This window comes from Brachyhypopomus gauderio, chromosome 14, assembly GCF_052324685.1.
Source record: "Brachyhypopomus gauderio isolate BG-103 chromosome 14, BGAUD_0.2, whole genome shotgun sequence".
In the NCBI taxonomy this organism is placed as follows: Eukaryota; Metazoa; Chordata; class Actinopteri; order Gymnotiformes; family Hypopomidae; genus Brachyhypopomus; species Brachyhypopomus gauderio.
Genome location: NC_135224.1, coordinates 11,271,364 through 11,285,142, shown reverse-complemented (window position 1 = coordinate 11,285,142; position 13,779 = coordinate 11,271,364). Strand labels below are relative to the sequence as shown.

The 13,779-nt window shown below is 43.9% G+C and overlaps 1 protein-coding gene and 1 long non-coding RNA gene across 3 annotated transcripts; both read left to right on the top strand.

The window, feature by feature from the left end:
* The first annotated feature begins 796 nt into the window (after window positions 1-796).
* Window positions 797-3,517, top strand: LOC143475343 (uncharacterized). Of its 2 annotated transcripts, none has more exons than XM_076973183.1 (3): window positions 797-1,595; window positions 1,834-2,166; window positions 2,323-3,517. In XM_076973183.1, the coding sequence occupies exons 1-3, from the start codon at window positions 1,085-1,087 to the stop codon at window positions 2,889-2,891; spliced, it is 1,413 nt and encodes a 470-aa protein (XP_076829298.1). In that variant the 5' UTR covers window positions 797-1,084; the 3' UTR covers window positions 2,892-3,517. The 2 variants fall into 2 exon arrangements, with proteins under 2 accessions (XP_076829298.1, XP_076829297.1); XM_076973182.1 differs by having other exon boundaries at window positions 799-1,595; window positions 2,320-3,517.
* Window positions 3,518-11,092: 7,575 nt separating this feature from the next.
* On the top strand, window positions 11,093-13,645 carry LOC143475737 (uncharacterized). Its single transcript, XR_013121106.1, has 3 exons — window positions 11,093-11,202; window positions 11,961-13,022; window positions 13,134-13,645. It is a non-coding gene; the product is annotated as an uncharacterized LOC143475737 (long non-coding RNA).
* Window positions 13,646-13,779: the final 134 nt, after the last annotated feature.

Below are 13,779 nucleotides of genomic sequence, written 5' to 3'. Positions count from 1 at the left end.
AACTGTCTCTACCCGTCATGGGACTAAGTGAGAACAAATTAAAGTTAATTGCTATGAGAAACATAAAAGTTGAAAAAAACCAATTTGTTTGTTCTAGGTAATTTACACAACAGATTGCCTGACTCTTGAGGATCCCCCATGACACTCAAGGGACATTTGTAATAGAACAGATGAGATAAGAATTGATTTGAGATAATTATTCTTTAAAAACGACTCAAATTAAAATCCTCAGCAGTCTCATACTACAGTTTAACTGAATTTTATTTATAGAGCGATTTTATACAACAGAAACAGAACAGACAATGCCTCATGGTAGTTTTACACGAACCAGGTCTAGATCCCTAAAGAGCAAACCTATGGCGACAGTGGAAAGGATAAACTCCTTTCTAATCTCAACGGGTTCATCATTTGGCACTTAATAGCAGAACTCATACAAACAATAATAAATGGCTGATTTTGCATCCCATTTATATGTGAAAACAGAAAATCCTAAGTGGTATCAGTGACCACTCGATGTATTCTTAAGGTAACTTTGTGTTGTGCAGTGGCTTAAACGTGAGATGTTACTCTTAGATTATTTTGCCATATAATATGGAATGCCCCAAAAGCACCGTAATGTTAAATAATTTTAAAATGGGAGAGAGTATTCGCTACTGTTCTCGCTTCATCACCTACCTTCTTATGAAACAACAACAACAACAATTATTGTCATTATTATTTTCATTATTATGTTTTCTGTGAACCTGTCCTTACCCATATCCGTTATACAATCTGCATTCACATGAACTTCCGTCAATCGTCGCATTAGGTTATATTTGGCCTGTATGTAACTTAATCGTGGAATTGTTTTACTATTCCCCCAAAATCAACATGCAACTTTTATTTTGAAGCGTTTCCATTTTGGAATAGCTCCGTACTTCACACTGTTTGTGCTCTTACAGCTGACGAGGGACAACTAGCTGACTAGCTGCATTTTCGCATCTAAACAATGTTCCAGTAGCAGTAAATAAGTGTATAGCTTTCAGACACGTTTTATCGGTCGTTATTTTAGTTACAGCGTGGTAACATTGCAATAGGCAAGATAATGCCGACCCGTCGTTCCTCGACGCTGGCAGTAAGTGGCGAGGTGTCGCTTTCTTTTCAAGATGAACTAGCGGCAACTATACATGGAGCGTTTGAAGTAGCGGTGGAAATCGCGGTTTTAGAAATTACCAAATTGGTAAGCCAAGCGTTGGGCGACGTCCGCGATCAAATGCACGAAACGCAGCGAGAAAACAAATTCCTCAAATCACGGTTGCAATCAGCCGAGCAAGATCTGAGTACAGTGCGTAAAGGCACAACACCAGACAACAGTCAGTCCGATGGTGGGTTTTCACAACAGAAAAACCAAGGAGCGAAGTCGCAGTTCGATGCACAGCCCATGATTTCGGGCCAAGCGTCCACCTTAACGCAGGCAGCTGAAGAACCGTACGAGGGCAGCTCCGAGCAGTTGGAGGAATCCTTTCGTGAAATTCGTGAAGATGGACGTGTTTGCTCAAACGACTTGAACTCGGCATCCAAGACGATACCTGTACAATACCTCGATTCAAAGTCAGGTAATTATTAAAGAAGACCAACTTGCATACAGATGCTTCATTAACAGAGGCACTACTATTGCTACTTTATTTGTTAATCCCATTTAAGGAGCATATGGGAACCTGTAATAAAAATTCAAGTGATTTTACATAAACCTCCTCTCTTTCTTGTCATGACAACAGTCTCAACTAATATAATGAGTATGACATTGCATTACCAGGTTTACGTGTCCTTGTTTTGGAATTCCTCCCTTAACAGGTCCAGATCATGATACCACGGATCCACAGAAGCAGGAGACAGTGGAGCACATCTCAGATGTACAAGATGACCAGAATCAATCACCTGTTCTACTCAAAGAAGAACCTGTCCATGTGAAGAAGGAGAATCTAGAACCAGAGCTGGATGATGATTCTGTAGGTGACGATGATGTGACATCAGGTTGCAGCTTTAACCCTGGGCCTATTGAGGAATTTGGGCCAGACAGACTGTCCCTGGTTCAGTCCAAACTACTAGATGACTGGAGGCCTGACCCAGAGCAGGCTCAAACTGAGAAGACTGACTTAGTGGAACCTGGACCCAGCCAAAGTCTTGGTAAACAGTGCTCATCTCACAGACCTTTGTCTCGAAGAAAGAAAAAAAAACCTATTGTACTTTGATTGTATTCTAGCTTTGTCCTAATAATGATGAATTTGCTCATTTTAGCACTTTTCCTGCTGTGATGTATATTTTTCTCATTTTCTCTAGAAGTTTCAGATATCATCCCCTCATCAGCCGGAGGTCATCCGTCCTTTTCAGCCTCCTTTGATGACCTCTATCCTCCAGACAGAACTCAACTCGCCCATGCTGCTTCCGAGGACTACGCGGTCCAGATCAGGCCCAACCTCCACCCGTGCAAGATTTGCGGCCATTCGTTCAGCCGCGCCAGCGACCTGCGCCGGCATCACAGTCAGCAGCACAGGGCTCGGCCCTCCGGCGGCGGGGCCGGGGGCAAGATGTCCACCACAGGAAGGCCGGCCAAGCAGCAGCTGTTCCCTCCAGGCTGCAGCCCGTACCACTGCAGCGAGTGCGGCCGGGACTTCAACCGCATGGAGAACCTGAAGACGCACCTGCGCATCCACACGGGCGAGCGCCCGTACTCCTGCTCGGTGTGCGGCGTGCGCTTCCGCCACTCGGGGGCGCTGACGCGCCACTTCCGCATCCACACGGGGGAGAAGCCGTACGTGTGCGGGCAGTGCGGGAAGCGTTTCAGGAACTGTGGCGGCCTGCGCTTCCACCAGAAGTCCCACAGCAGAGACAGACACGCGTTTATGGATTGAGTCTGAAGTAGTATTTGGTTTTTATGGGATTAGTGTAGCGTGGTGTGTGAGAACATGTGCTTAGAAATCATACTTATTATGTCATTCCATATTGCTAATATGGAATAATGGAACCACATTTTAACCATGTTCACATGTTTATATATTTTAAACCATTATAATCGAAGTTTGAAGAATGAGTAAGCTGTTTGGAAGCAGTTTCAGTCCGCTCCCCTGGCCACTGCTAGCTTCTCTCTCTCTCTCTCTCTCCCTCCCCCGTCTCCCCTGCTTCTTTAACCACATCATTCCCCAGTTCATGGTGAACTATCACATTCCAGGTATTATCATCAACGATGCGTGCAAAGGCAAAACGTGAAAATCGGAGCAGTTTGAAGCACCTAATGTTTGGAGATTAGTTTTTCTCCCTACTGGATGCATGTGTAGATTAAATGAGACGTGTTCAAGGACTTTTGCTCTGTCCACACGTATATGGGTGATTGGTTTGAGCGGCAGGGGTGTCGGACTGAAATTGCATAGCAAAGTGGAAACCCATACGTTTATTTCAAGTGATATGTACACGGCTGAATGTGTATGGCTGGTGATTTAAAAATTTCATTGTTGGGCCAAAATATACTGAGTCGCTCTCGTTTTGGTGGTGGCGAATTTTATTTCTTAACATCCTGGAAAGCCCGTTTAATTCAATTCAATGATATGATGTTGAAAGCTTGTCCCTTCCAGTCAGTGCTATCACAATAAATTCTGTTAAAAGAAAAAAAAAACATTGATGCAAATCCTATATTAAGCTAATTTTATGGTCACACAATTTATTGGAAATCTTGTCAATCTTTCTAGGCAATATCCTTATTTTGGTATTGAATTATTCACAAATTGCATCAATTTATGTTTAAAATGGACTATTCATGGTCATGCCAGCACAGATGTTCCTGTAAGCCCCCCTCCCCACCAACACACACACACACACACACCCATGTGGTTTCAGAAGCAGCAGCTCAACAGAGGGAGGCCCTGTCGTGAGTCGATATGTCTGAATCATGCACTCACTGTGGCTCTGTTTTCTAGAGCTGTTTACATGTTCCCACTTGACCCTTCAATCATTGAACCAAATTCTGAATCAGACAGTAGGACAAAATATGTTTGGCACTAAGCTTATTTTGCCTGTTATGTGACTAAAATAGAAAATTGAAAGTTTGTGTTGCAGGATAATACAGGTTTTTGCAGTGACTTCCTTTAACAGTATGTGACATGATGGTGTCAGATCAACACACACATTTTTGATTTTCTAAATAATTAGTCTGATATTTCTTTAATTCAATTGCCAACATTTTAAGCTGTGGTTAACATTTCGCCACTTCATTTGAAAGTGGGGGAAAAATACAGTTAATCATCAGACAATAACATTACATTTCACCCATATCTTCTAAGAAATGTCATCTCGCTCAGTCATGCTGTGTTCCAGCAGTCTTTGCATCTGCATGGACTTTGTACCATAAAAGTGAGAAAATGAATGGCTGTGTCCTCCTGCTGGGTCAGAAACGCTAGGGTCGGCAGGTGGGGAGCTTAATACCATAATAGCAAATTATACCCTAGCGCACATATGTCTGTGTGGACCTCAAATATTATTCACACAGCAGTAGGTGAAAGAGTCTCAGGTGGAATGAATGATGCTATAATCCAGGCCTAATTGACTGAAAACATCGTGTAGCAGATGTAAGCATTAAAACTGCTATAAGACTGTTGATTTACTCATATGCTTGATTCATCATCTAGCTTCAGTAATTCTGCGGTGGACAGTGCCTCCGCCCTGTGCCCTAACAGTGACACAGGGTGCATGTAAGCTGCACACTGACTGGATCTCCCATGGTAATGGCCACTAGCTTACTGGAACATAGTTGTTCAGTCTCACAATAGAAAAAGATGTGTGTGTTAAATATGAAAATCTGAAACATTCCTGACATACTTATCTGGGTATGATGACATTCCATCTCGTCTAAGATTATGTGTGCAATATATGTATTAGTCTGTCTACACATGAACTAAAACTTAACATGTATAATCATGTTATATGAATGAGGGGACAGATGGAAAATGAGTCATCAAACCACTTGCATTATGTATGTGTTTTAGAAATATCTCTAATATGCAGACCATGATCTCCCCTTTCCCCCCGACATACCTCAACCAGTAAATATCTATCTGGACAGGTGGCCCACACTATTTTGCAGGATTTACATAGGAAAGGAATCAACTTCGACTCCCACAGAGACTCGTACAAAGATTTAACGAAGAGCTTTTGAAAGGCCGAGACGAAGCTAGCTATGGTTGTTCTGGTTTTCCGCTGTTTAGTGTTTCTATGACTAAAAATCTGAACATGGCTTCAATTAATTGTTGACACTTCTTGTCACCTCTGTTTGTGACAGGAACTAAACTGCTTGTTCCTGGATCTGTTTTCTGAATATACTGCAAAAAATTCTGTAAATTGGGGGCACGCCATTTCCATCCCTGCCGGTGTTACACCAGATTCTGTGACCGTCGAGTTTTGTGACCACAGGGGGCGCTATTTCACAGTTCACAGGTACGAGCGCTTTACAAATGCTCCTACACTGATGCGCTTCTTTTCTCGTTTTGCTGCTGTCGGCGAGCTAAAAGATGACAGATGCTTGCATTTACTTTTCATCGTCTCTTAATTACATAAATGTACTTAAATAAGATTTCCATGTACTATTGTTACCCGTCACATATTCTGATGGCAGTCGTCAGAATCGGTGACCCCTGTTAAAAGGCTCACCTTTTCATCCCATTCATGAATTTTATTTATTTTATTATTTTGCAAAAGTGAAGGGATGGCAAGCCTGACGTTACTCAAATGTAAAATCAATGTGTAAAATGCTGTAACGAAACATCAGCGTTCGTTGCGTCCTCTGTGGTCACAAAACTTGACAGTCACAGAATTCGGTTTAACACCTGTTCACGATGAGGCATTGCGGTCAAACGCGACAAAAACGAGCATCAAACGTCCGAGCTTCAACTACAGTTTCTCAGTTTTGTATGGAGTCAAAATAGGTCCTAAAGTTGAGAATCAAAAAACAGAATCCATAACCAATAAATGACGTTTTGTAATTGTTAATTTTGAGAGTTAAAATAACAGGTTTGTAAACAGAATATTTATGTTTTTAATTGTCTATTTTGAGTTTAATATTCTTGAAGAATCCGTTTTTGTTTTTGTTGCGCCTTTTCTCGCTCACGCTTCTCTCAGTCTCACTAATAAGTTGTCCATAAGTTGACGGCCTGAGGGATGTACAAGACCGTCCGGAGGGTCTTGGACTTCAGCGGCTGGTACTTCATGGCCACCGAGTACCTGGAGTGCCGCCACTGTAAGAAGAAGGTGGCGGGATGGTCGCAGGACATCCTGGATCAGCTGGACCCCGTCCATCGGGAGAAGTTCCCAGCGGTCCTGACTTACAGGTGAACGTGTGTGCACTCAATGAGTGTTCGTGCGTGCACATTTGTAAGCTTGTGAGAACTTGTGTTTGATTGCTATGTGACCTGTGGTTTTCTGTGTTTTTGCTTTGGCATGCTGTAGGCTGACCTGCGACAAGGAGGTCGTGAGCTTGGGCAACGAGTTTGGGCAGGTCCTCATCAGCGTCCTCACGGCGGGAGAGGGCCAGGGCCTGCTGCCCATGTGCGTGAAGCTGATGGAGAGGTACCAGCGAGCCGGAGAGGATCCTCCCCAGCTCCTCTACGTGGACCGGGACTGCTGTTCCACGCGTGGGACCAGCTGGTCGTCAGGCTGGACGTGTGGCACTTCATGCGCCGTTTGGCGGCGGGTGTCACCACTGACGGCCACCAGCTGTACGGCCTCTTCATGGGCCGCCTCTCCTTCTGTGTCTTTGAGTGGGACGACATGCCCGGAGGTCAGTGCCCATTCACCATAACAGAGAATGACATCAGGAGAGTGTTCAGGTCGGTGAACACAAGGAAAGCTTCGGGGCCAGACGGAATCAGTGGTCGAGTCCTGAAAGCTAGTGCAAACCAGCTTGCACCTGTATTCACTGAAATCTTCAACCTGTCACTATCTGAGAGCGTCGTACCATCGTGCTTCAAGACATTCGTTATCGTCCCCGTGCCGAAAAAACCCCAGCCAACCTGCCACAATGACTATCGCCCTGTAGCTCTGACACCCGTAATGATGAAGTGCTTTAAGAAACTGATCAGAGACTTCATCACCTCTTCACTGCCAGTCTCCATGGATCCTCTGCAGTTTGCATACCGTCATAACCACTCTGCAGAGGATGCCATCTCTCACCTGCTGCACACATTACTCTCACACCTGGACACTGGGAGGGGGAATTATGTTAGAATGCTGTTTGTTGACTACAGCTCAGCATTTAACACAATTATCCCCTCCAAACTCACAGCGAAGTTGGAGGATCTAGGACTTCACTCATCTCTGTGCCACTGGATCTCCAACTTCCTCACAGACAGACCACAAACAGTACGGGTGGGAAAACATGTCTCACCCTCACTCACCCTCAACACTGGAGCCCCCCAGGGCTGTGTTCTGAGCCCCCCAGGGCTGTGTTCTGAGCCCCCTGCTGTACACATGACTGTGTGGCCACTACCAGCACCAACACCATAATCAAATTTGCTGACGACGCCGTCGTGATGGGTATGATCACCGGTGACGACGAGACGACCTACCTGGAGGAAATTAAACACCTGGAGGACTGGTGCCAGGGAAATAACCTCCTCCTCAACGTCAGCAAAACAAAGGAGCTGATAGTGGACTACAGGAAGAAGCAGGCGAGGAACTACCATCCTGTGGCCATCAATGGGACCATGGTGGAAAGAGTGGACAGTTTTAAGTACCTTGGGGTCCACATCGTGTTGACATGTCATGCCAACGTCGTGGCAAAGAAGGATCGTCAACGTCTCTTCCATCTGAGACGCTTAAGGGACTTCAGACTTCAGACACCTTTAAGTCTTTTTGGTTTGAAATTGATCTCATTGACACTGTGAGCTATACAGGCTGATTACTGATCGGCTGTGTTGCATTTCTGTTACAGGTACAACGCCAGGAAAAAGAAGCAGGAACAGGACGTTCTGCGCCTGAGCGTTGGCCAGTCCAGCACTCCCACGGTGGCCTCGGAACCCCTCCCTCCCGCGCTGAGCTAGCTCCCGGAGCGTCCCACGCACATCCACCCAGACTATGACTTTAACATCCAGGCGGACGCTTCCGGACAGGCTTCCCAGCGCGTCCGAGGCCACCCTCCTCTCACCTCCGACGACACCACAGCTGCTCCAGCTTCTGCCACCCCCGCCACTGCCACTGCCCCCACCACACAGCCTGGGCCCAAAGTGCCCCGGACCACAGCGTGGTGGAGGAAGAAGAAGGCAGAGGGCGCTGCTGCTGCTGCCCCTGCTGCTGATGGACAGCCCGTCCCCACGAAGCGGCCCAAGCATGAACAATATACATGCAAACAATGTGGCCAGCCAAAAACTACAGTTTGGCCACAGCCACTTTTGTGGGGTGCACTTGTGCGCCACTGCAGCGGGGATGACAGTGGAGCAGTGGATGGAGGAGATGAAGAGGAGATGAAGAGGAGATGAAGAGAGGAGGTGCTGGACAGGGTCAGTGATCCAAACACCTGCCTGCCGTTTTGTAAATAGTTTATGTAAAAATGTTTCTATATGTATGTATAGTTTTATGTGAATGAGCACTTAAGTAAGCACTGTTTTATATTATAAGCATTGATTGGCACTGATTTATTTAAAAGTTTATTTATTCTGATATTTATTGTTGATTAAAAAAACACTGTTCACACAATTGGCCGTTTCCACAATTTATAAACATTTTTATTTGCATTTTACAAAAATTGTGACATAATTATATATTCAAGAGAATTACAACAATATCAAGATGATAAAAATTGTTGAAATTATAACCGAAATTCCTAAATCGTGATAAAAATAATTTAATTCAATAGTTAACAACATAGGATAGAGAATGACAATATAAAAGATGATAAAAATAGATAAATAAATTATAACCGAAATTCCTAAATTATGATAAAAAATATATAAATAATATCAACATATGATAAAAAGAAAAATAATAAATATGATGAAATTCAATAGTTTACAACATTTGTTGTGCATAGCACATAGCTATTTGACTTGCAAATTGTAAAGCACATGGCTACTCAACATGCAAGACATGTCCCACCCTCTGTCACCATTGTCCCGCCTCTCTACCAACACAGTCCCGCCTCCTTGCCAAAGAGGTCACATGGTACAAGATTTGGGTAGATTCTGGGTTTAGGGTGAAGCGGGCACCCAGGAACCCTGGGGATGTCTCGAATGAAATTGGGCACCCCAAATTTGGTTCCTAGAGCTCCCCTGGAAGGGCCCCCAAGGGCCCAACCTGGCCACAGAGAAGATTGGCCCCCATCCTTTACACAGAACCATAACCAAAATCCGGTGTGGAGCTGGGCCAAATCCGCTAAACAGATGTGACTTTTGCCTGGATTTGGCAGCGAAAACCCGGATCCAGCTCAGACTATTCTGCTATCTGGGACCTCACGTGCACACATAGACATCAGGTGGTGCAAAGCACCACCAACTCTGCCCTTTTGAAACTTCGTTTTTTTAATTATTATTATTATTATCATTTTACTGAGGTCGGTTTGAAATGATCTTTTGAAAACCTGAGCCATTAAAAACAATGCCCTGAAATGCGCCACCACTTCGCACACACCCGACCTCTCTTGTCACACCAGATGCGCTGCAGTAGCAGCTCAGTTCAGCGAGTGGAAGGAAGCGTCTTCAGCACAGCACGCACACTCACAGATAGACTTCTTCTCCCGTGCCCCACCAGCCAGGTTACATACACATCAAGTCAAATCGTACCGTTTGCCCTCTAAGCCCAACGTGAAATCATTTTCTTGTGCAGTAAAATGTCTCATACACCAAACTACTAAGCATTTTTAGCCGACTGGTCACCTGATAAACTAGTCGCTCTAGCCCAAATCAATGATAGATAACGTGAGAATGATCACATACAAATAATTAAGGTAGAGTTTGCAAATCTATGTGTTAAGCTGAAAGTTTTCTGTTGTGTAGGTTTTGTTAGGCAACATAAATTAACGCATTCGTTTGTGAAAGAAGAAACGGGAAGTTCCCCATTACCTGTGAAAAATGCCCATCTGCATTCATGTAATGACAACACACTTAATTGTAGGCCTATATTGATTTACTAATTGCAAAATATATGCAACAAGGCCTGCAGACAGTGGAGGGTAAACAGAAGTTAACTGAAGGACATGACTGTATATTGGATATGAATTATATCAGTTGGCTGCGTGACTTTTTTCCATTGAAAACTCACGTTTAGAGAATGTGACAAATAAAAGTCTAATTTTATTTGACACCCCCCCCCCCCCCGCCACTGTGGGACCGTTCCAGAGACCTTTCCAGAAGGTAATTGAGAGTGCACCACTAGACCTGGAAGGGCACCCTAATGTGCACTATTACAGCACATTCATCCCTTATTCAGCTACTTACTTCTTGCCCCAGGCAGCTTTGTGGACAAGTTTGATGCTGGGTACATCATATAATCACTTGTAAAATTAGATAAGGCAATGAACATTTTAACGTATAAGTTTTCCTTTTATTTATAATGTTCATATTCTATACATATGATTTACGATGAGATTCTTACCTCAGAAACACATGTATGTAAAATCTAACATCCATAAAATGTTTTAGGAGACTTGGAGAATGTTTTAGGAGAATGTTTTTAAAGATATTGCCCTTTTAAGAGAATTTGCGGATGCAGAATATACAAGAAGAAAGGTTTGAGTCTCCCCCTATCAGGACTGTGATGCCCGCTGTTCGTTTACAGAGGACCAGCGAAATACCAGTTTCAAATAAAATTGACCAATCATATCTTCCCGCTTAGGCTTAACTGTATGATAATTTCCGCCTGCTGTGGCAGCGCTAGCTGTCGTTAGCGTACCACCGCTAGCTAGTTTCGATCCATTCCTTTGATGCCCTCGTGCGCGTTGTATACATATTCCGCTCCCGAGGAACACGTAATAATGGTCCCAGGTATAATGGTCACGGTTCGCTACTATTTACCAGAGCAAATCTTGTTTTATTAGCATGACGTCACAAAGCGGCAACTGTATATAAACTCGCGCTGAGAACGTCATTTGTGGGATACAGACAGGAGAACAGTTATCGGTTTTGGATACAGTTACAAGATTTATTTACAACAGCATTACAGACTTCAGCTACGAAGATTATTGCAGAGGTATGTATAAAAAAGCGAATTCTTTCGAATAATTTTGAGTATATGTATTTAACTTAATTAAGTTTAACGTGCTGGGAAATATAGACATGGACCTTTAAAGTGACGTACAAGTGCAGGTGTATGAACCCGGCAAACATGACTTTGTTCATTGCGCTGAAACGCGGCGCGCGCGAAGTTTACAAACTTCGAGAGGTGCACGACTTCGCGAAGCGACAGCGCGCGAGGCCCTCGCGCACGGGCGGAGCCACCGCGATTACGTCATTAGGTGTGTCGGAGTCCTGCCATGCACTGTGAACGATTCGGTGAACGAATCTTTTGAACGAATCTTTTTAGTGAACTGATCCTAATGATTCAGTTCATCTAAAAGAACAGTTTTGCCCATCACTAACACAGATTTAGTGTGAGAATTGTGCCGGTTAGAACACCCCAACAAATCAGATTGTGAGATCCGAACTAATTGTTGTATAAATTGTGATTAAGAACAGGGCTGCCCTCACTGACACCGCTCAGGTCAGTGGCGAGAGAGAGGGGGGGGGATGGGTGATGTTCAAGTGTGCCAATGTGTGTGATGTTAAACTATTTGTTACATGTTTTATTATGTATTAGGTGTTGAGGCAGTACTGTGAGAGAGAGAGTGGCAGACACAGCCAGAACAGTTAGTAGCATAGGGCAGAACCCAAAAGAGGCCGATCCCTTTTGTAGATCAGGAAAAGAAAGTAACAGATCTTAACACTAACGCTAGTGCCTGTTTGTTACAGAGATGGAGAGACTGACAAAGTTGAAAAACCTGAAGGCCAGAATGACGCGGGAAATATATAAAGAAAAGATGGCCTATGAAAGAAAAAGGTTGCACCATGTAGTTGCGAACATCAAACACGAGAGATGGGTTGAGATTGAACAGGAAATAAGTGAAATGCAGAGAAGGATGGAAAAGGAAAAAGACGAGGAAGGAAGAAAAATGGATAAAAGACGGGAGAAGTTTCAAAAGAAAAAGAACGATGATTTGTTGCAAAAATATTTGGAGATAATTCAAGAAGAAATAACAACATCTGATGAATTGAAGGTAAAGGAGACAGCGCTAAAAGACATAGATGTGGAACTCCAGAAAATAAAAGAGGAAAGAAAACAACCCATTTGGGGAGAGAGGCAGAGCGAGAGAGAGCAGAAAACTGTTGTTACAAAGATGGAGAGACTGAGGGCCAGAATGCAGGCAATATTTAAAGAAAGAAAACTGGCCAATGAAAGAGAAAGGTTGTATTTTGAACTTGAGAAGTTCAGAGGCGATAAATGGCTTGAGAATCATTGGAAAACGCAAAAAATCATGAGAAGGATTGACAAGATAAAAGAAAGAACTAGCACAAAACTGGACAAAAGATGGGAGAAGTTTCTGGAGAAACAGAAAAATGATTTGCATCAAAAATATATGGACATACTTCGAGAAAATGAAGAAGAAATAATAATAGCTGAATTGAAGGCAAAGAAGAGAAAGTGGAAACACGGACTCCCGACAATAAAAGAGGAAACAGAGCCACCCATGGGGGGAGAGAGACTGACCTTATTTACCCCTAAGAGAGATCAGCAGAAAACCGTTATCAGCCATGCCTCTTCATTGGATGGAGTTCAACACTGCAGTGCACTTGTTAAGCGTCAGACCTCTAGTGGGCCAAAGGGGCAGAGCATGGAGGCTCAGCCCACAACTGCTAAAGGTGATGGGCCCAAAGTCAAGAGCAAGTGGAGAAGGCTGATTGGTTGGCTCAACACGAAGACGGAGAAAAGCACAAGGAAGTAGAGGCGACATGGAAACGTGTTTAGCTCTATCCGTAAGTGTGTCTTATATAAACACTTTACAGACATTGTCATTCTACAGAATTAATACCACTTAAATCCATTATACCATTATAGTTTGAAGTAATTAAGGCATTTTTAAACAGGAGCAGAAGAGACAGGTGTGGGAGGTCTCTATGGAGAAAGTGGGAGGAGAAAAGGGCAGTGGGCTTCCAGACCTGCAAGAGAGGGTCAGAAAAGCAACAGCCCTCCACTGCTGTAGAAAGTGGGAGCGGCACAGGCCCTGCAGAGCTGGAGGAAAGTGGGAGGAGCCAAACCCCTCTATTACTGGTGGGAGGTGGAAGGAGCCAAACTCCTGTAGTACCGGTAGAAGATGGGAGGAGCCAAAGACCTCCACTGCCTGACAGGAGTGAGAGTGTGCTGGACATGAAAATACACTCAGATCACACTGCCCCAGTGGCCATCTTTGATCACCTCCTGTCATGAGAGCTCCTACTATCTAATATTATTATCTTTAATTATCTTATTTACTTTACTTTTTTATTATATTGTTTACTTTACTTTTGTACATTTTATGTTATTTTAATATTTTATCCTTAATTTCTTTAACATTTTCTTTTTGTCTTATCTCCTTTTTATGTTTCTTTTTATTTATACTGTAAAGCATTAAGCGGGGCAGTCATGGCCTGGCGGTTAGGGAACTGGACTTGTGACCGGAGGGTCGTGGGCTCGATTCCCAGACAGGCCATGACTGAGGTGCCCTTGAGCAAGGCACCTAACCCCAACTGCTCC